General features: G+C 40.9%; 1 protein-coding gene across 1 annotated transcript in view; it reads right to left on the bottom strand.

The window, feature by feature from the left end:
• Nucleotides 1–21,351, bottom strand: part of SNTG1 (syntrophin gamma 1) — a 2,212,578-nt gene that overhangs the window by 1,067,270 nt on the left and 1,123,957 nt on the right. The window contains exon 7 of the mRNA XM_029591258.1: nt 20,920–20,976. Coding sequence (XP_029447118.1) covers nt 20,920–20,976 — 57 coding nt within the window. The remainder of the gene's footprint in view (nt 1–20,919; nt 20,977–21,351) is intronic.

Genomic DNA, 21,351 nt, shown 5'->3' with positions numbered 1-21,351 from the left:
TTGGTTGCTCATGATCCTTTATAACCAGCCATTTTGTGATTAAAGGGTGGCTAGAGTCAGTTCAATAGCAGACCCAGAACAGGAAAGATGTAGATTTTTGTCCCTCCCTGGTGAGGCCTCCCTGCCTTATCAGTGTCCCTTTTTGGAGGGAGGAGGGTTGCTGTACACAACCTGCCAGTGGATCCAATACATTTTAGAAGAAAAGATGTAATTTCAGCCTGATCCTTTTGGAAGCATTCCTTGACTGAAGACCAGTGAACCCATTCACCCCCTGCATGTGGCAAGCACCTGTACCAGGCATGACAGTGTAAGGTGTTTGAAGGCTGGAAGAACTCTACCACAGAAGGGACTACATTTCTCTCTGTTCCTTTGATGAAGGTCATCTCACTGGCTGGATCCATAGTGTAGAGGCTGAAGACCAGTGAGCCCATTCTCCCCATGAATGTGTCAAGTACCTATGATGATAGCAGAAGTCCAGGCTAGGAAGGTTTTTGTAAAAGAAGGTATATCTCTTTTGTGTGTAAGGAGGCTTTTTGGCCACCACTCCTCACTTGGAGCCTGGCAGGATCAGCAGGCCCCCACTTTCAGACTTTTGCAACCCAAGGAGTCATCAATGCAGAATAACTACAATGTGTGAAGATCAAGGAGACCCCTCTGGATCTCCACAAGTATGGCACCAGGACACAGGGATGGGTGTTTGGGAAGACACTGGACTATCAGGAAGGGTTTTTACTATGATAGAAAGGGACTCCCTGACATAGGAAGCTTGGATAAGCCACTGGGATAACTTTAAGTGCACACTTTATATCACCATGGGAAGCTCAACCAGTTTGCTGAAGGAAAGGACACCTATCCAGATTGAAACACCCTAACTGTACAAATTATCAAGTGTTACTGCACACATTTAAAGATGGACTTTAATTTGCCTTTAAATAATCATTAAATTGTTATATAACACCCAGTTCCTGGTGCTGCCTGTTCTTTCACTGTACCTCCCGGCAGAAGATGCCACAGCTAATAACACATACAAGGGAAATGATATCACTGTCTGAGCAGTAGTCAAGAGTCTCCTCCTGTAAAATGAATCTCCCCAGGGATCAAGAGTCTAGCTTGAGATGGAGTTAACTAGTCGGAGAACCCCAGAAGATAATACATTAGATATGTGCCCTAAGGGAATCACCACTCCCAAAAAAGGCATTACAATAGTAAATAAACAAACAAATAAACAGTAGCAAGAGTATGCGGCTACTATTTATTTGATGTTTATATACTATATTTAATATTTGTGAAATGTATTGATTATATATATTTTTACCATATTAACCACTTAGCTGGGTTCTCTATAAGCAGTATTTCAAACATAATAATAATAATATACACACTGCCTGCTCTCTTAGTTGTGCTGAGGGGAATACTGTATCTACCTAAAAGTAACATGAGAGTTTCCTTGTATTACTGCCTGGATCAACAGTTGCTACTACCCTTAAAAAAATAATAAAACAAATTTAGAAAAATAAAACTTGCTGGACGGACTGGATGTACCATTTTGGACTTTACCTACCATCATTTACTATCTTACTATCGGATCATGCACTAAAATGTGTTATGGCATTAACAAGTGCGCTAATGTGTTATCGTATGTAAAAAGTATAGCAGCACATGGCGCAAATGCAAATTTTTAAAGGAGTGGGATCGGGGGAGGAGTTTGGGTGAGTTTTAGTTAAATTAGGTTACCTGTTATAGAGTCCATAAGCTAGGGAGAAAGAACATAGTAGAAATTTTGACCTTTGTGAGACTTTCCTCACTCCAAATGATGTTAAATCTTCACCAAGGAGTACTGTGCTGTTCATATGTCTCATTCTACATGCCAAATTGGCCCCTAAACCCTAAACCACCACTAACACCTCACCTCGAACTTGTAGGTGGCCCTCCTATAGAGCTCTCTCTCTCTCTCTCTCTCTCTCTCTCTCACATACCCCTTTTTGATAACACATGCATTATTAACTTTTATGATGAATGTTAATCTTCTCTCAATGCAATCTCTCCAGTGCTCAACCAAAATTGGCTGGTGTCTGTATACTAAGGTTCTCAAGGGCATTGGCCCTCCAAGGCTAAACTCCATCCCAAATGTCTCTGTTTTTATAGCAGGTTTTAACTGTCATGAATGATATCTTTGCATTTTCACAGGAAACCTCTGGATTGTAGTATGTCAAGGAAACCAAGTCCTGCCCTTGGAGGAATGAGCTTTTTAAGAATTTTTAAAATTATTTTCAAATCTTATATCAAAGAGAAAAAACCTCCTCAGTATCTTAAATGAAATTTCTTGAATGAAATTTTTAAGGGAGAACAGTAGTAGTTTCATATACAATAGTAATGTATAGGTACCATCCAGGTTTCCCATATAAATTGATTATAATCATAAACATACCACCATCTACCCTTTTGATTGTGTTACTCGCAAACAATGTTAAATATAATCACATCATAGCCGTGAAAAATGTGCTGAACTCAAAATGTCCCAACATAACTCCAACCTCAAAAATATGTTGACAGTTCTTAATGCATAAATTCATTGTTTTCATGTAGTCATTGTTCATAATTGCTTTCCTATTACTTAGCTGCACATGATTTAGCTGCTCCTTTTTCCTGACATGGCCAAGTGTCAGACAAAATCCTTCATCAGGGGTGAAAGTTCACCAAATAGCACAAACATCTCAAACTTTTCCAAAGCGCTGCACTCTCAGTCACCAAACATGGTGGACTGAACTCACTCACCACAGCGTTCATTTTTAAAAGTTAGTACCATGTGACCAAACCATGGCGCTTGTTTTTAAAATTAGTATCATGTGACCAAACCACAATCATTCACTTATACTGATGACCACCAATCAAGTTGATCATTCATGCCCCCAGGATGCTCTGTCTTTACTTTGTAAATCCAGTAACCAGTATTGTTCTCTGTAATTGAGGTGTGTTGCTGTATCACCAGAAGGAAGGCTGCTATCAATTTTATTGATGACAGTCCATAGTAATTGGTCAAAAGTGTGTCCCTGCTCAATGCAATGAGTTACCATGGGGGCAGAAAGAGTGCCAGTATTTATCCTGGAACGATGTTCAAGTAACCTTAACTTTACCTCTCTCTTACACCTTTGGGCAAGGGCAGATAACCATGTACACCACTTGTACAGCGGTGCAGAATGTAATGTAATGAATGATCACTTCCTATTATATCCCATAACCGGGTCAACCCAAAATTCACCCTCTATGGTGTTGTCACATACACAGCAGAGTCCACAGCAGAGTCCCCTTTTTTTCAAAAATGGAAGTCCTATTAGTCAAACTCACGTGCCCCACCTTGTTTTGAATGTTAAAACCTCGAGTGGTAGCAATCAATGGAAATTCATTAAAAACATCATGTAGGGCCCAAAACATGCCAGTGTTCTTTAATAGATGATATTATTGCTGAAGTAGAGGTACTTTGTTGAGCAGGGACACACTTTTGACCAATTACTGTGGACTGCCATCGATAAAATTTTCAGGATGAATAGTATGATGTGGGTTCTTTAAGAGTGTGTGATTTTTTACCCACACTTGTGGTTCTTTGGTTGTTTAGGAGGAATGGAGACATGCTAAAGTAACCACTCAAAATAGAGCTCTGAAACCCAGGAAGGGCCTATGGAGGGTATCCGGATGTTATCCCTAGAGGCAGGCCTTGAACTGGAGTCTGCCCATTCAAAGGCTGATGCCCTGCTGATCTAAGTCAGCCTCATATCACTGATAGCCCAGGACATGGCCTTAACCCTGAGAATCTGGATTGGTACCCTGTAGGTTTAAGAAGAGGTTGCTGAAATAGCCCAGTGATTGGCAATTTAATGGCAGAGGGCTTCTTGGTGGAGTTGAAATCTACAGTAGAATGCTGGTGAAGCAACCAAGCATGATCAGATATGGACTAAATCTTAGCAGTGGGTAATGAACTGTTGGATTGAGTTCAGTACTAAGTTTCAATAGAAATGGTTCCTATAAATAAAAACCCTTGCAATCAAGAATAGAGTTGAATTTGGTTGTTCTCAGCTGCCTGTAACCTGACCTAGTATCATTTTAGCTGCTTCAAACTATGGCACTTAATAAAGTTGATATTTTAAAATTGATTTGGACTTCTCTTCTGGCTAGAATCTTATCTACAACATGTATAATACATTACTTCTCTTATTATGTTAACCTACTTTTGCTTACATGCACACCTTTACCTCCTCTCTTCCTTTCACTCAACCTGTCATACCTAACTGACATTCTGTATGTTTTCTAAATACATGCAAAGTGCAAACTTATAATATAAGTATACTAGCAGCTTCTCACATACTGAGAAATACTTAAGATTCTATGTGGAATGTGCATCCTCAACAGTTTAGTTAATACAAATACTGCTATTACACTGTACAGTCCTGTGACACAATGTTACAGTCCCACTGAAGGCTTTCTCAGACAATCATTGCACTCCCAACAGCAGAAAATACTAAACTATACCTTCTAAACTCAGCAACAGTTTTATAGTCAACCATACGTTTCTATTAACCCTTGTGACCACTACCAACTATCACACTATAGCATCCATGAATTAATTACACAGATGTCATTAAACAGAAAACATCTCATACAAGAATATATGAGAATTGTGTTTATTCCTGTGACTCTGCAGGAAAAAAAGTAGGAGTGACTTCAGCATAACAGCAGTCCACTTAATTCTTTATTTTGTGGCGATTGTTTTGTTTGAAGATGAAAGATTAAAGACTTCCATTGTTCTCTTGCTTTCTCAATCTTGAGCACAAGGATGTCATTCTGTAAGCGAGAAAGAAAAATGTTCTGTTATCACAAAAGCTCACAATGGCTACAGAATATTTGTTGACTATAATGCATTGGATAACACTACAATATAATAAGAAGATGGAAACATAGCATTTACTAGCCCTTGACATTCTATCAGATACTGGTGGAAAGGCTAAGGGGTCAATTTTCAAATTGCCTGCATTGATACTTTTTAATTGTAGTTTTTGCACCAGTTTTCTCAGGCACTTGCATCTGCTTTTTGTGCAGGTAGAACTTTGCCTATAAAGTATGCATATAGATTTGAAAATGTAACCTTTGCATACTCTTCTCCTCCCCTGAACTAAATATGTCCCTGAGAATGGCATGCCTCCTTTCAGTGTAGCTAAAAGTATGCTTGCTGTGGAAGACAATTTTCAGGCAACCAATAAACATGAGAAAAGCACTTTTTTTTACCTGCAAAAATTACATTGGAAATTACCTTCAGGTTAAAACAGTGCTTTGCCCACAGAAATGGCCCTTTTGAAAATTGCTCAGCCAATATGTGCATAAAACTATGCACATACAATATATCTTGTATGACTGTAAAAAGTAGCAGGTGAAACTTTATGTGGGTAGTTTCTCTAGGAGAGTTTTAAAAGTAAATGTACACATATAAGTTTACTTTGAAATGTGAAATAACATGGGCATATACGTAATAGCCTGTTAATTTATTCAGGATGTTTTAAATTACCACCTATATGGAGAGCTATTCTTCCTACAAAATGCCAATGCACAGCCACTATAGACAATTCAATAAGAGTACCAAGCCATGAAATGCAATGACTACATAAAGTTTAGTTAAATATAAAAAAAAGACCATTTGAATGAAGCAAGGGTAATATAACCAAAGACAACAATTATAGCCTTCAAATGAAAAGAAGCACAAAATAGCGTCATGCACAGCAACTGACCACAGCACTCACATTTTGACATGAGTAATTCACAAAAGACCTACAAAATGAGGCTATTTAGCATATACACACATATATATACAGTAAAGCAAGAGGTGTTAAAAGAATAAAAGAAAACATACTCACAGGAAAGAAGAAAAAGAAATTGCATGTACTTACCTGGAACATGGTATCTTCCCAGTCATTTCTGCAGTCACATGTCTCTGAACTACCCAGGATAAACAAGGTGGACAAAGCATGGAGAGGCTTGTGGTGCTGATGCTGCAGCCTTCACCATGCTCTCAATCAAGTTCTGGGGGAAAACATGTGATGGCTATGGGTTTATTGCATTGTAGATGACTGCAAGGGTGGTGAAAATAAGCCAATGACAGTGACTTTGCAAAATGCAAGCCGGTTTCCAATTGGTTGAAAGAAAGGGTTGTTAATAAAGGAAGTTCAGGTGACAAGGTATTAAGTCCATTCTAATTGACTTATCTAAAGAAATTTCATATTAATTAATTGATTGATTGATTTCCAGCAGTCTGCACAAAATAAGTTATAGTAAAATCCAAGCATAAAATACAATAGTAATTTAAAAAAAACAGACAATCTTATATAAATGATAAATGTAACATAGCCATCTTCGGATTAACCAGCTGTAACTTCTGTCTTAAAGGGTCTAACCCAAAATCTGTTTGAAGAGCCCAATTGTAATTCTCCTGTAAGTCCAGTTTCTGGTTTCCAAGCGTGACTCTAACATGGTTTTACTTGCAGTTCAGTGCTGTTCATTAGAAAGTGACAATCTGATAATGGGGCTCATTTGTACTTGTTTAGCACCACCAGTACTAAAACAATGGCTCAATTTACAGTGTTAGAACTGGTAATAAAAGTTCTCTGAAAAAGCTTGCAAGTAGTGACCTAATAATGTTCTCTGCAGTTGTGTTTTATTTTGCATAGGCAAATAAAGGTGAAACAATGCAAATTCATTGAATATGTATATGGTAATAGAATTTAGGCACAGGTTAAGTAGTCTTAAGATATTTATAGAAAATGATTTGTTAGAAATAAGGGTTTGCCAATCAAAATCAGACAATGGGCCTCATTTTCTAAAGTATCGCAGGCCTGTGATACTTTAGGGAATGAAGGGCAGGGGGCCGAAACGGGGGGCGGGCCTGCGCTAGCCGGCAGCAATCGCACCGTCGTGGTGCGATCGCTGCCGGTTTCGCACCCAATAGCGCCACCATAGAAGATGTAGCTATTGGGTGCGAACTCGGACGCGAAAAGGGCCTTACCTTTTCGTCGTCCGTGGCGTCTTTGCGGAGTCAGTCCCGGTGACGCCCCGACTCCTCCTCTTCCGGGGCCGACTCCTCCCCCATTTTGGTATCACACGTGATAAGGGACTTTTCGCATGCGAAACGTCCCTTATCGCGTGCGATCCGGATGGAAAATGAGGCCCAATGTTGGATGCAGAGTGGGTGACAGTTATAAACAAAAAGTGATGAAAAAAAAAAGAGGCAAAAGCAGTGGCATAATAATTTCATAAAGTTAGGCTGAGTTGAGTAAGAAACAAAATAGATGTAGAGGAAGGTAGAGAAAACATTTTAAAAGCTACACTTAACATTTTGGCTGGAGGAGAAAATGGGAAAGCGAGATAGCGGCAGTGTTTTGTTTTAGAATCCAGTAATGGTATGCGGCACAAGTCAAGACAGTTGTAGCTCCTTGAATGTGGCCCTCAGCCAAGCCATGGCATTGAGAGACATGCATCAAAATATATAGAAAAAGGGAGGCCATGTACTTTATAACTTTATTTGTGAATAACAATTTTTACACTGCTTTTTTACAAACCTTTTTTAGATACAAGAAATACCCACGAGTCAACAAAACCACACATTCTTTTAAAAACCTCTTTCACACACCTCACACCACATCCAGCAATCATACACATTCCATACTTTACTCACACTTCCATACAAACATCCTATAACTACAACAAAAAATACAATTATATGTAAACACCAAAAAACCCCAACCCCCATTTCGCTGTACTATAGCTTCTTCAAGGGGATTTCTCAAACCCATTAATAAAAGTTATAAAAGACCCAAATGCTATTATTTCAAACTCATGATTCAGAAACAATCCTCAGGGAATTTAGATTTTCTGTTCCAATGAGGAAAGATTCTTTAAATGAACTTCAGAAAGACCGCATGGGGTTTCACCTCATTTGATACAACAATAGAATTATCAGTCACAACTGTATAATTTTGTGGGTTCCAAAAATTATGGTATATATAAATGCTGACACAGCCTACACCACCAGACTAATACAATTGGCAATCATGATTAGTGATTATATTTTAAAAAGAAAGATAGAAAGCCAGCTAATCTCACATCACTGAAGCATTCAGCATAGAACTGCTATTGGTAACAAGTTAATCATTTTAAATATATTTCTTCAGAAGCTGAAATCACCTCACAAACAGCCAATAAACTTCACCAGACACAGCCGGCTAACTTTGAAAAACCGTGGTCAATACACAATAATCCTCAATTGGATAAAACAAAATGATTAAACCTGCGATCACATCAAGGAGCAAGTGCATGATCTTCATGCTAAGCTAAATTTCCATGAACAATTCTGGATATACACGGTGAACTCTATCACTCCTTTTGGCTTAAATGCGAGATTGAATGGTATTCTTTGATATAAATATCTTGTCTCTCATAGATACCTGTAATGTCACCTGTTTCCTGTCTTTTAGTTTGCTGAATTCTACTTGTAAAATCATGCCAGATACTGATGAAATCATGGTTTAAACTTAATTGGGATTAGTCCTTTGATTTTCTCGAGTGTATAAAAAACAATTTTTTCAATTTCTGGGGTGGATTTGAACTGAGGGACGTGGACATTTTAGAGCCCTGCCACTAATAACAGCATGTGCAGTGTTTTACACAATGATCTAAAAGTTGGCATTCTATTTTATGGATCTTTGTCTCTCTTGCAGTGAAAACAATTCCCCTGATGCAGAAATAAATATTTTGAAACACAGCACGTGTTGATACTGCTTGGGATCATTTGAATAATTAATCACAAAAAAAGATAAGTTGGTTGATATTTTATTTGCATCAAAATAACATTAACAATTAAAATATAAGAGACTTGTTTTAGGACCAATGATTATATAAAAAGCAATGAAGGTCATGTACCGGTAGTGCTTAGTAGGGATGTGAATCGTTTTAGGACGATTAAAATTATCGTCCGATAATTTTAATATCGTCTTAAACCGTTATGGAACACAATACAATACAGATTCTAACGATTTATCGTTATAAATCGTTAGAATCGTGAGCCGGCACACTAAAACCCCCTAAAACCCACCCCCGACCCTTTAAATTAAATCCCCCACCCTCCCGAACCCCCCCCAAATAACTTAAATAACCTGCGGGTCCAGCGGCGGTCCGGAACGGCAGCGGTCCGGAACGGGCTCCTGCTCCTGCATCTTGTCGTCTTCGGCCGGCGCCATTTTCCAAAATGGCGCCGAAAAATGGCGGCGGCCATAGACGAAAAAGATTGGACGGCAGGAGGTCCTTCCGGACCCCCGCTGGACTTTTGGCAAGTCTCGTGGGGGTCAGGAGGCCCCCCACAAGCTGGCCAAAAGTTCCTGGAGGTCCAGCGGGGGTCAGGGAGCGATTTCCCGCCGCGAATCGTTTTCGTACGGAAAATGGCGCCGGCCATACGCGTATGGCCGGCGCCATTTTCCGTACGGAAAATGGCGCCGGCAGGAGATCGACTGCAGGAGGTCGTTCAGCGAGGGTTCCGGCGCCTCGCTGAACGACCTCCTGCAGTCGATCTCCTGCCGGCGCCATTTTCCGTACGAAAACGATTCGCGGCGGGAAATCGCTCCCTGACCCCCGCTGGACCTCCAGGAACTTTTGGCCAGCTTGTGGGGGGCCTCCTGACCCCCACGAGACTTGCCAAAAGTCCAGCGGGGGTCCGGAAGGACCTCCTGCCGTCCAATCTTTTTCGTCTATGGCCGCCGCCATTTTTCGGCGCCATTTTGGAAAATGGCGCCGGCCGAAGACGACAAGATGCAGGAGCAGGAGCCCGTTCCGGACCGCTGCCGTTCCGGACCGCCGCTGGACCCGCAGGTTATTTAAGTTATTTGGGGGTGGGGGATTTAATTTAAAGGGTTGGGGGTGGGTTTTAGGGGGTTTTAATGTGCCGGTTTTTCGATTTTTCGATTTTTAACGATTTTTTAACGATTTTTCACGATTTTTCACGATATTTTACCCCCCCAAACGGCAACAATACGATTCCCTCCCCCTCCCAGCCGAAATCGATCGTTAAGACGATCGAGGACACGATTCACATCCCTAGTGCTTAGTATGATGGTCCATTAATAGAGCATATATATTTCACATTATTTATTTGGAAATTGCATTGTTTCTTATGCACATTGACATACATTATAACTGTCTACTTCATCTACTTAAATTGCATTTAACTAAAATGAGGTAGGCCAAAGGACCTCTATAATTACAAATTAATTTGTTATAGCAAGGGGAAGCAATCAATTGCCTTACTATTACGCTACTAATTAGGCTGTTTAGATTGATAGCATTCATTTTAGAATAGCCTGCTGAACCCAAATACATGTGTGTTATTAAGTAAATCATCTCCATGGCCCCTTCATTGCCACTATAGCATTTTGGGCCGGGACATCCTGAACGTGGAGATCATGGTTTTCACTTATTTCTTGAAGTCTTTAAATTTTAAATTGTTGACTTGTTATGGGCTTCCAATGCATTCTTTGAAAGCCTATAAGGGTATAGTGGGTCCAGCCTGGAACCCTTCCACACTTGAGGAAAATATTGTTCTCAGCAGTGAGAAACTCTCATTTATGATACGATCCAGTTGTGTGGTTTTTTATTTCTCAGTATTTCCAAGGTGCCCTCCCATGCCTTTAACAGCTTCCTCTTATAGACTAACATGTTGTTCAAGAAAAGCATTTTTATATTCCAGGGTTTAAAGAACATCCATCATCAGTTGCTGAATCTGTTTCCTTGGATTTCTTAGGGCAAAATGTGCCCTGGCTAGCCTCAAACCTGGGTCTGTTCAGAAGCTGATGTTTTTTTAAATGGAAACTCAAGCAGCTTTTACACGGCACATGGCATATTCTAGAAGTCCTACCCCTCAGGAATGTGATTGGTTCTTGGAGCCTTAAGAAGGAAGTTTGAGGGCACAGAGACCAATCTGCTATGGACATGGCATGATCCGTGAGGATATACATATTTAAAGCCACTTAGCCAGATAAGTCACAAGTTATCCAGCTAAATGATAAGTTTTGAGTATCCGCCATACTAATCTGGCTAAAAGATAGCCAGATTAGTCATTATCCAGCTAAGGGTTATCTGAATAAGAAAGGAGCATGTTAGGGCATGGGGAGGGGTTGAGCTAGCAGAATAACTTATCCGGGTAACGTTAATATTTGGAGTTAGCTGAATAAGTTGTTTGGCTATCTCTAGATGTGCCTGAGAGCAGGTCTAAAATTATCCAGCCCCTTGTGACCTGGTAACTTTAATTAGTTTGTTATTTAAACAATTTGTAACCCACTGATCCACAAATCTCAGTGGGTAATAGAGGATACATACATAATTAAATTCAATATAGGCAATTATGTGCCGAGCTGTAAATTAAAAACAAAACGTTGTGGGTCTTGTGGCCCAATCACAGCCCCCATCTGAACTACAAATGCACAGCTCTGCTGGGTTGCGCCTGCAGCACCCTCCCCAAAACCTCTCAAAGTCTTTGTAAAACAATACATGTTAAAGGTCTAGTGCTGGCCTCCCACCTTCTTCCTACCCTCTCCCCAGTTCTACCAAAATAGTTCCAACATATGACATCCTGGGCCCCACTCTCTGCCCAATCCTCCCCCTTCCTTCCCCCATCCCAACCCTAACTTTCTCCATTTCCCTCTACCTGTACCTTGTTTCACTTCAGCCCAGATCATGGTAGCAGCTGGGCTGAAGTGATCCCGGCCTGGTGCTTCCAGCATGGCTAGGAAAGTCACGCTGGAAGCTCTAGCTGTGTTCTAGCTTACACTTCCAGCGTGGCTTTTCAGGTAACACTGGACGTGCCAGTCACGAATTGAAGTAGGCTGCTACTGTGATCCAGGCGGAAGGGAAACAATGTAAAGTTACCAGAAGGAGGGAGGGGTTAGGGTGGAGGTGGAGGGAGGAGGGTCCAAGAAGATAAATGTTGGTGCTCTTTTGTTAGGACCTGGAAGTTGGCAGGGACATGCCTTTAAAATATGCTGTTTTGCAAAGACTTTGAGAGTATGGATGAGGGGGATGCAGGCATGGCCAAGCAGGGCTATGTATTTCTAGCTCAGGTGGAGACTGCAATTGGACTACAATGCCCACAGCTATTTTTTTTTTTAAACCTGCAGCTTGGCACTTAACTGGCTATATTCTTTTAACATAGCTCATTAAGGCTAAAGCTAGCTAACCACATTCTGATATTTGTAGTTTCATTGCTAAAATTGTTAATCTCTCACTTGAATCTGGAATTATACCACCAAGCCTAAAGTAGGCATCAATAAGATCTGGGTTAAAAAAAAAAAAAACCCTCCCTCAATCCAATATTGCTAATTAACTAGCACCCATTTCGTCACTTCCATTTCTGGTTAAAATGTTTTTATTTATTTAATAATTTTATATGCAGAATAACCAGTGTAAACTAGAAAAGTGATTTTCAATAAAACAAAATTAAAAATGTAAAACAATCACAAACAGACAAAACCAATGTTACGTGCCCCTCCTGCAGCCGTCCCACACACGGGACCGCTCACCTGCATAGTTCCTCAGTGGGTCCCGGGACGACCTCCCTCGCGGTAGTTGCTAGTCCAGCTAGGTCCCGGCGTCCCCCGGTGGCGGTCGCCGGGACTTCCACTACGCCAGGCCTCATGCCGAGGTTCGGCGTCTCCTACCATGCTAGCAAAGCCTACGCGAACGCGCGCGGTCCGCCCAGACACTTGTAGGGCCGAGGATGGGTCTTGGTTCCATGGCACGCTCTGATTAATCTAACAATATAAGGAAGTTCCTGTCTCCACTTCCTTGCCTTGGCAATCGGGTCGGCTTGTATGCTAGATTGTCTCTGTGCTTGTTCCTGCTTGTTCCTAGTCTCGTTCCAGGATCCTTCTGTTCCAGTTCCGTTCCTGACTTGTTCCTGCATCCTCGTTTCTGAGTCCTGCCTGTTCCTGTGTTCGTCTATCTGTCTACCCAGGTAGTACCCTCGGACTGACTTTCTGGTACTGACCTCAGCTTGTTCCTGATCTGCCTGCCTGCCTGCTGCCTGTCTACAACCTCAGTTAATTCCTGACCTGCCCGTCTGTCTGCCGCCTGCCTCAAGACCTCAGCCTGCTCCAAAACTGCTCACCTGACTGCCATCTGCCTGAAGGCCTCTGCTTGCCTCTGACTTCATCTGACCTCCGGTATCTGACCCTTGCTTCGTTGACCACTCCTCGGACTGACTTATGGACATTGACCTTTTGCCTACCTGACCTTGTCTCCAGAATCTGGCTCTGGTCCTCACCTTGTCATCATCAACTCTGTTCTGGTTCTCCCTGCTCCAGCTCGAACCCAACCATGCTCCTTCTTTGTCTGTAGGCACGCCAGACTTCCATTCTCCCAGGAGACTCTGTGAGGCCCACCTAAGTCTAAGTGGCCCGGGTCCCTAAGGGGTCCTACTGGGGGGACCTCAGCCTTCCAGTGGTGAAGCTCTTCCTAGCCTCTGTATCCTCCAGTGCTCCACCCCTGGGGGTAGTTACCTCCTGTTCCCTTTCAGGAGCCATTCCATGCCTGCCCCAGGACAAGGGTCCACCCCCAAGCGCAACAAATAAGCCAATGCCCTGCTGCTATCCAATGCCCTAACCATGATACTACAAATGACTAGTCAAACTTACTAATTCAGCCCTCAAATACATTTTCTGGTAATAATGTACCAGTACAGAGAGCAACCTAGCACTTCAATTTATAAGTTCATAATGCCTACCTCCCAGAGAACAGAGCCTATTGAACAGTTTATGAAACTTCATATAATTAAGATCTGTTCTCACATGGGTAGGCAAATCATTCCACAATTATGGTGCAACTAACACAAATGACCACCTCGTATAACAAACCAGCTGAAACTTTTGAGCCCCGGATGCCACCAATTGGGCGTCTGAGAGCACCTAAGGGTACAGCTGGGTCGATACCAGAACAGCTTATCAAAAATAGAATCTTAGGCCCATTACCTCTAGTGCTGTGAAACACCAAGTTCTTGAGATTAGACCAAGTTCTTGAGACTTTTTAGATGATCATATGATACTGGATCATCATCAATTCAGCTTTCCTAAGCATTGTAGTATGGAAACCTTGCTTCTCTCCAGCCTAGATATGATCCAACATGGGTTTGATAGTGGCACTAGTTATGTCATGGCCCTTCTTCACATATCTGCACAAGCAAGTCACTTTACCCTCCATTGCCTCAGGTACAAACTTAGGCCTGGATTTATCAAAATGCAGTAAGTACCGCATGTGATAGCAAAAGGGGTGTGTTTTATGCTAATTATGAGAGAGAGAGAGAGAGAGAGAGAGACTGGCCATAATGTCATGGCCCATAGGTAGGTATTTGTATCCCTATGGTAGGCCCACCTAGTAACTCGAGGTGGGATTTAGGTATGAGTTTAGGGGGTTAGGGGCCACTTTGACATTCTACGTGACACCTACGAACAGAACAGTGGTCTCTTGTGAAGATTTGATGGCCTTCGGAGTGAGGAAACACACTCCAAGATGAGATTTGGGCAAGGTTCTCTCAACCTAGCTTGATGTTACTCAGGTAGAGAGTCCATCAAGCTAGGTTGAGAGAACCTTGCCCAAATCTCATCTTGGAGTATTCCTCACTCCAAAGGTCATCAAATCTTCATGAGACCACTGTTCTGTTCGTAGGTGTCATGTACAATGTCAAAGTGGCTCCTAAGCCCTTACACTCTTACCTAATCCCCACCTCGAGTTACTAGGTGGGCCTACCATAGGGATACAAATACCTACCTATGGGCCATGACACTATGTCCAGTCTCAGACTCTCTCTCTCTCTCTCTCTCTCTCTCTCTCTCCTTCCAGTTTTACATTTGATGGCTTCTCTATATCATTCGTTACACAGATACAAAATCTGGGAGTCATCCTAGATTCCCATTTAACTATACTTCCCCATATTAAAACTGAGGTCAAGGCTCCCTTCTTCAGACTGTGAATGCTTCATAGATTAAAAGTATGAACCCATGTGTCTTTCATACAGTGCTTCAGGCATTAATCATCACCAGATTAGACTATTGTAGCTCTGTTTTTGTTGGCCTTCCTGCGTCATCCCTTTGAATGCTTCACATAGTACAGAATTCCACAGCACAAATCCTGACAGGCACTAGGATAGAAGAGATCACATCACACCAGTTCTCTTTTCCCTCCACTGGCCACTGATCCAATGGGAGTTTAAATATAAAATAGCATCTCTTGTCCCAAAGTTACTGATTTATGTCACTATGGGTCAGCATGATGTTGCAAATCTACCAACCTATGCATCTTCTTAGATGTCCACAGTGTGGCTTTCTGGAGGTAATTTCTCCTTGAATTGTATGTGTGATGGTGACAGGCAATAGAGCTTTTCAGTCATGGCCCCCTTTATTGGAATACAGGTCAGAGCAATTATACACTGTGATCTGTTCTAAGCCTTAAATACCTACTTGTTTGAGCTATCAAGTCAACTGTAGTTTAAATTGAGTCTAACAGCCTACGATTGACTTGATAGCTTCATTTTACCTTCCATTATGTCATATCTGAAAAGACAGGTTTAATGTTTATGAGAATCTATTTTGTTATGAGGGCATAACAGTCATTGGTGTATACTTATCCTGGGATTTGCTGTGTCTTCTATTGTAATGCAGTCATGTAGTATTGATCTGCTTTAAAGTATGTTTATCAGTAGTGGGTGTGATATTATCCTGGATTTGCCAAGAATGTGAAATGGTGTTTTTATGTTGGTTGTACATTTTGATCTATTTCTATTTGTTTTTACTACATATGTTCTTCTTGTACTCCGCCAAGAACCTTGGATCTGTGTGGGCTACACATTATTTAAATTAAATAAATAAATGATTGTGAAACTACAAATGACTTGTTTCTACACTATTTTCTAATGTGCTGTGACCTGTTTTGAGTGAATTCTGTAATAAATCCAAATAATAAATAAATAAATAATAAGGTTTATCATGATTATGTTTTTGGTAATACAATACATTAAAAAAAAACATTTTACTTAAACATTGTCAGGCATGCAAAAACATGCAGTGAATTTTCAAAACATTTCTGCATGTAAAATTAGCATTAACACATGTAAGAAGCTTGGATTCTCATACATGGTACTTTACAAACATCGAAAGTACACGTGTCGCACGTGAACATGTATGTGAAAAAAGGGTGCTTTGAGGCATTCTGGGGCAGAGTCAAAAGGTATGCATGCAATTTGCTATTTTATAAGGAACTTATATTTGTCAATTTATTTCTATAATTTTACATCTGCTGATTATCTTGTGCACCTGATATCAGTCTAATCTATCGTTTACTATTTGTTGGATGAGAGGTCTGGGTGAAGTGGTGGAACAGAGTGAAGAACAAGGAAGGTCTCTGTTCTGTCTCTACAGTGTATTTATATGTGTCTTTATTACACTTCTACCCTGTGTCCTCTTTTGATATTGTTCAGCTTTGATTTTCCGTAGAAAATCTAAGCTGGTTATTGTTAACTGCTGTTTGAATGTTTTGAACTTCCTAATTGGATCTGTTCATGTTCTGTCCTTTCTCTCTCCGTATTTTTCTTCCCTTTCTGTTAGTCCCTTGACCCAAAGCAGCCTGGGACAATTTATTGTCTGGAGGAATTTTCAGTTGTGGAAAAGGCCCCTGACAAGCTAACAGCTCATTCTGAATCCTTAGCCACAAGCTCCTAAGAAAAGCATCATTTTTCACCACTCATTCATTCATTCACAGCTTCTGTCAGCTGCAGTTTACCTCTCAGATTAAACTGGACTTCTAAAGAGAACTCATCACAACTGTAATAGCCTCTTCAATCTGTGTTATTACTCTTGGTGCCTTCTCATTCACAGTGAGTGTTGTATTGTTCAGCATTCTAATAAATGTTTTGGTAATCAAGAACTGAGTTTATTTGGTATGTGATACTGGGAGAAAGGTTAAATGACATTTTTGGAACATAAGCTAGAGATTGTGTTCTGAGGACTGTATGATCTCAATGATCTGGGAAAGGACTGGGTGAACTGATAAAGGTTTTGGAAAACTGGTGATTACAATTTATGCACATATTTGAAAATACACCAATGTTTGCATGTAAACAGGGTTTTATGAGAGCAAGTCATGATTTTTCACAAGTAAAATATATGCACGTATGTTTTTAAAATAGGTAGGAAAAATACATGCTTTCAATGCATTGAAATATGCCCTTTCATTCCATTGCAGGTATTTGCACATATCAATATGTAGGTGCGTATGTTTGAGGGAAAACATACATGTATTTTATAATCTGCACATTCCTCATAAGTGCAGGTTATAAAGCACTGTAGTAGGTCTCTGCAAGACCATATATGCGCATATATGGTGCCTTGCAGATGTAACCCTTTTCTTATGAGGGACATCTCCTCTAAGGGCACATAAAAGTATTACTTTGCCACTGTCCCCTCCTTTTGTATTACCCCAGGGGTGAATTCTTTCTATGGGGGGAAGCAGATGCTTGTGGCCCAGGTAGTGAGGTGACTTCCTTTCAGGTGTGCAGGTGGATAGTGTAAATCTCCTAGGCTGATCAGGATAAGAAATGCAGGATACAGGATTGAGGATTGGGTGTTCAAAGTTAACTTTACTGATTTAGTGAAAAGGTAAACAACATCCAGGTGATGTCAATGTTTGTACAATGAGTGTCATTTCTCATTGTACTGAACTCCCAGCTCCTGGGGAAATCCTAACTCCCTTTACATGAGAGATTAGTGGTCCCCTACTCCTTCAAGGTTCCAGACTGCAACAGATTCCCCTTGAATTTCCACAGTCCTATCTGGATCCGGCCGACTTCACATAGTGACCCAACAGGCACCTGTGTCCCAGTTTAAAATCCTGATGGAGGTCTACACTGATGCTCTTCAGTCCCTTATTGATGCTCCTCTTCTTCTGAGCCTCCCAGAAGGAAAGACATTCATCACTTCAATTGAGAGAAGGGGTATAAACAACAACCTCCTCTCACCTTAAATAGGGTATCTCATTCACTGTTCCCATATCTTCTGAACCCATTGTCCTTACAGCCCTTCGCTGGCTTTGAAAAAGTACTAGCAGGGTTTGGTGGCCTGGCCTCTGGATCCAGGGGGGTAATTTTCCTCAGAGCTCCAGACTGTAATCCAGGCAAAACAGTCCTTCACACAGTCCCAATCCTTATAACTATGCTGATCTTTTTCTCTATTTGGTACCTAGCCTGGTAGGGAGTGCACAGGCAGGTGTTTTCCAAAAGTATCTGACAGTGAAGTTGTAAGCCCCACTAAAAGAAAAAAATAGAACCCACTTCCCTAGAACTCCTCTCTCCTCAAACTTTCTCCCCGACTCCTCCTGAATCTAGCTTTAGTCCCTATTTATAACCAGAGTCCACCCACGTAGCTACCTCATAGAGAAGGAGCTGTAACATGGTATTCCCTCTAGCTAGTTGTTGTTATACAGGGATTTGACCCCCAACATCCCCTCTCATCCTGCCGCATGACCCCCCGAGAGCCTCTCTCTTTCTTTCTCTCTCTCTCTCTCTCTCTCTCTCTCCATGAGCAGCCTCAAATATGATAAAACCTATGTGGGCAGTAACACAGGGTGTGGATGTGATAAATTTAACACATGTTGTGATAATATTGCAATGTGGTAATACTTAACGCAGGTGTTAGGCCTGCAAAATGATGAATCTTGGCCTCTGTTTCCTTGTCCTAACTCCACCCCTGTAGCCATTCCCTTTTTAGGGTTTTAAATTTATGATCTTAATGAAACTATGAGCCTAAATTTATGAACTCTTTCATAGAAAACTTTCAAAAGGGCCAATTTAGGAGCCTAATCCTATATATTAGGAGTCTAAATATTTTGAAAATTGATCCCTTAACATCCGCTGCACCATAGTCACCAAAATGCAGTGGAAAAGAAATGCTAAGAAGTTAGGTCTAGTATAAAGTATCTATCCAGGAAATGGTTCACTTTGGGTCTGATGCAGTAAAGAGTAAATTTTCAAAAAGCTGCGAGTGTAAAAAATGGGGGTTACGTGCGCGACCGGGCCTTGTGCTCACCGCGCGCATTTTCAAAGGGCCCCGGCCTCACGCGTAACCCTTGTTATGCTCAGAACTGCCAGGACTCTTTGAAGGGGCAGACCTGGGGGTGGGGAGAGGCGGGTTGTTGGGGGTGGACCTAGACAGCACCAAAGAGGTAGGATTTAGGGGTTGGGGAGAAGAGGGGAAGGGAAAGGGAGGTTAGGATAGCGGGTAGGAAAGTTCCCTCCCAGTCCGCTCCTTAATTGCAGTGGACTGGGAGGGAACTGGGGAAAGCCGGGATGCATCGCCGCATGGAAATTGCATTACTCTTCCCCCTTTGCACGTGCCATGCATGCAGCCAATATATTTTATAACATGCGTGCTGGCGCGCACATGTTATAAAATCTCCACATCCATGTTTGCGCGCCGGGAAGTGCAGGCACATGGACGCGTGCATGCGCTTCTTTTAAAATCTACCCCTTAGCTTTTTCCCCCCATATACATGGAATGGAAGAAAAGCCTTAGTGCAGGGCTTCCCAAAAGCACCCTGCGGACCCCTAGCTAGTCAGGTTTTCAGAATATGCACAATGAATGCAAATAATATGGTATACATTTGCATATGTTGGGTTTCCAATGCATTCAGATTTATCTCATGCATATTTATCCTGAAAACCCGATTGGCTGTGGAGTCCCCAGGACAAGGTTGGGAAACCATGCCTTAGTAAATCTGGCTCATGGTTTCCAGATGGTCTCATTTAAGCTTGTTTCTACCAGACTTAAGCAATAGAATTTCTCAAGCATAATGTCTGAGAGTAGTATTCAAGAATGTTTTTTCAGCAATAATTATAATGAAAATGATTACATGACTAAAAAATATATCACACACAAAAACCTGTTTTTCAAATAATTGGACAAGATATGAAACTGCTGGTAGTCAATTTCAAAAGAATTTCTGAAGATAGACAATAGTGAAGCAAAGATTTAAAAACATACAGAAAATTAACAATATGCTTGAGAAAAATAAAGCTTGATTCTCATCCATAAATAGTGCTTATAGTTATGATAACATGATATTAACTATCCTATATTTTAAATTGTGACATTTACTCCTCTTCACTTCATTGTGCATTGTATACAAAGAATTAGCAAAAAGATAAAAAGCCAATAGGTTTGATTTGTTGAAGCAGTTGTATTCAGGATATCCCTATTGAATCTGCATAAGATAGACTGGCATGCACAGTGCCTTCATTGTACGCAAATCTATCTCATGCATATTTATGAGAGATATTCTGAAAACCATACCTGTTTGTGGTCCTCAAGGTTTGGGAATGAATACCAATTTGCAAAAGGGTTTTTCCCCCTCATTTTGGATCTGTCTCAGTAAGACTTTTTCCTCATTCTACATGTTTGTGTGTGCTGGGGGGGGGGGGAGGGCAGGATTTGGAAGCTTCATAATAGGGATGTGTTTACATTTGAAATTAATATTTTGTTATTTTGTATTTGTTTCCATTCATTTGGCTTCTTCTGGTAAGGCCACTCTTCCCCCAACTAATCTCTTGTATTTCCCCCCACCCACAAGCTCAGAACCCCTCCCCACCACACATCTTACCCTATTGTAAAATAACATGCACTAAAACAAAATGAAAACCCCAGATAATGAAATGAAAACAAATTAATATCCTTCCCCCTCCCCCACTCCACACACTCCCACTAAGTAAATCAGGCTTTTTATGTGTATGGAATACTCATTTGCAATTATGATCCTTTGCACCCAATCCACAAAGAAAATTACGGAATGTAACTGTACCTTAATGCTAAGTCCAAATCCTCCTACAGTTTGTCTTCTAATTGTCACTGTTCTTTCCTGGGGGGAAAATGACAACATATCAGTTTCTGTTCATTTCAAAATTTTATAAAAAATAATATTTATAAACAAATATTCTGTTGTAAAGTATTTTGTTTTCTTTATCTTCTTAAATGCCTCATGGTATTGTGTTCTAATTGCAAATCCACCATGTATAGTGCTATCATAGAAATATAAATTTAAAATAACTACAAGAGACTTTCATATGCCAACAGACTCATTCATTTGAATTCAAACCTTATGTTTATAACTTCTAATCATTTGTCCCATAATCATAAATGTCCGGTTTCTTTTTATATATTTTTTAAATTGCTTATTAAATACAAACTTGGTGCAAAGTACTTAACTTAGAAGACCAGTGACCTCTCTCTCTAC

The sequence above is a fragment of the Rhinatrema bivittatum genome, chromosome 2, assembly GCF_901001135.1.
Source record: "Rhinatrema bivittatum chromosome 2, aRhiBiv1.1, whole genome shotgun sequence".
Lineage (NCBI taxonomy): Eukaryota > Metazoa > Chordata > Amphibia > Gymnophiona > Rhinatrematidae > Rhinatrema > Rhinatrema bivittatum.
The sequence above is the reverse complement of the archived record's forward strand: the minus strand, read 5'-3'. Positions and strand labels throughout refer to the sequence as shown.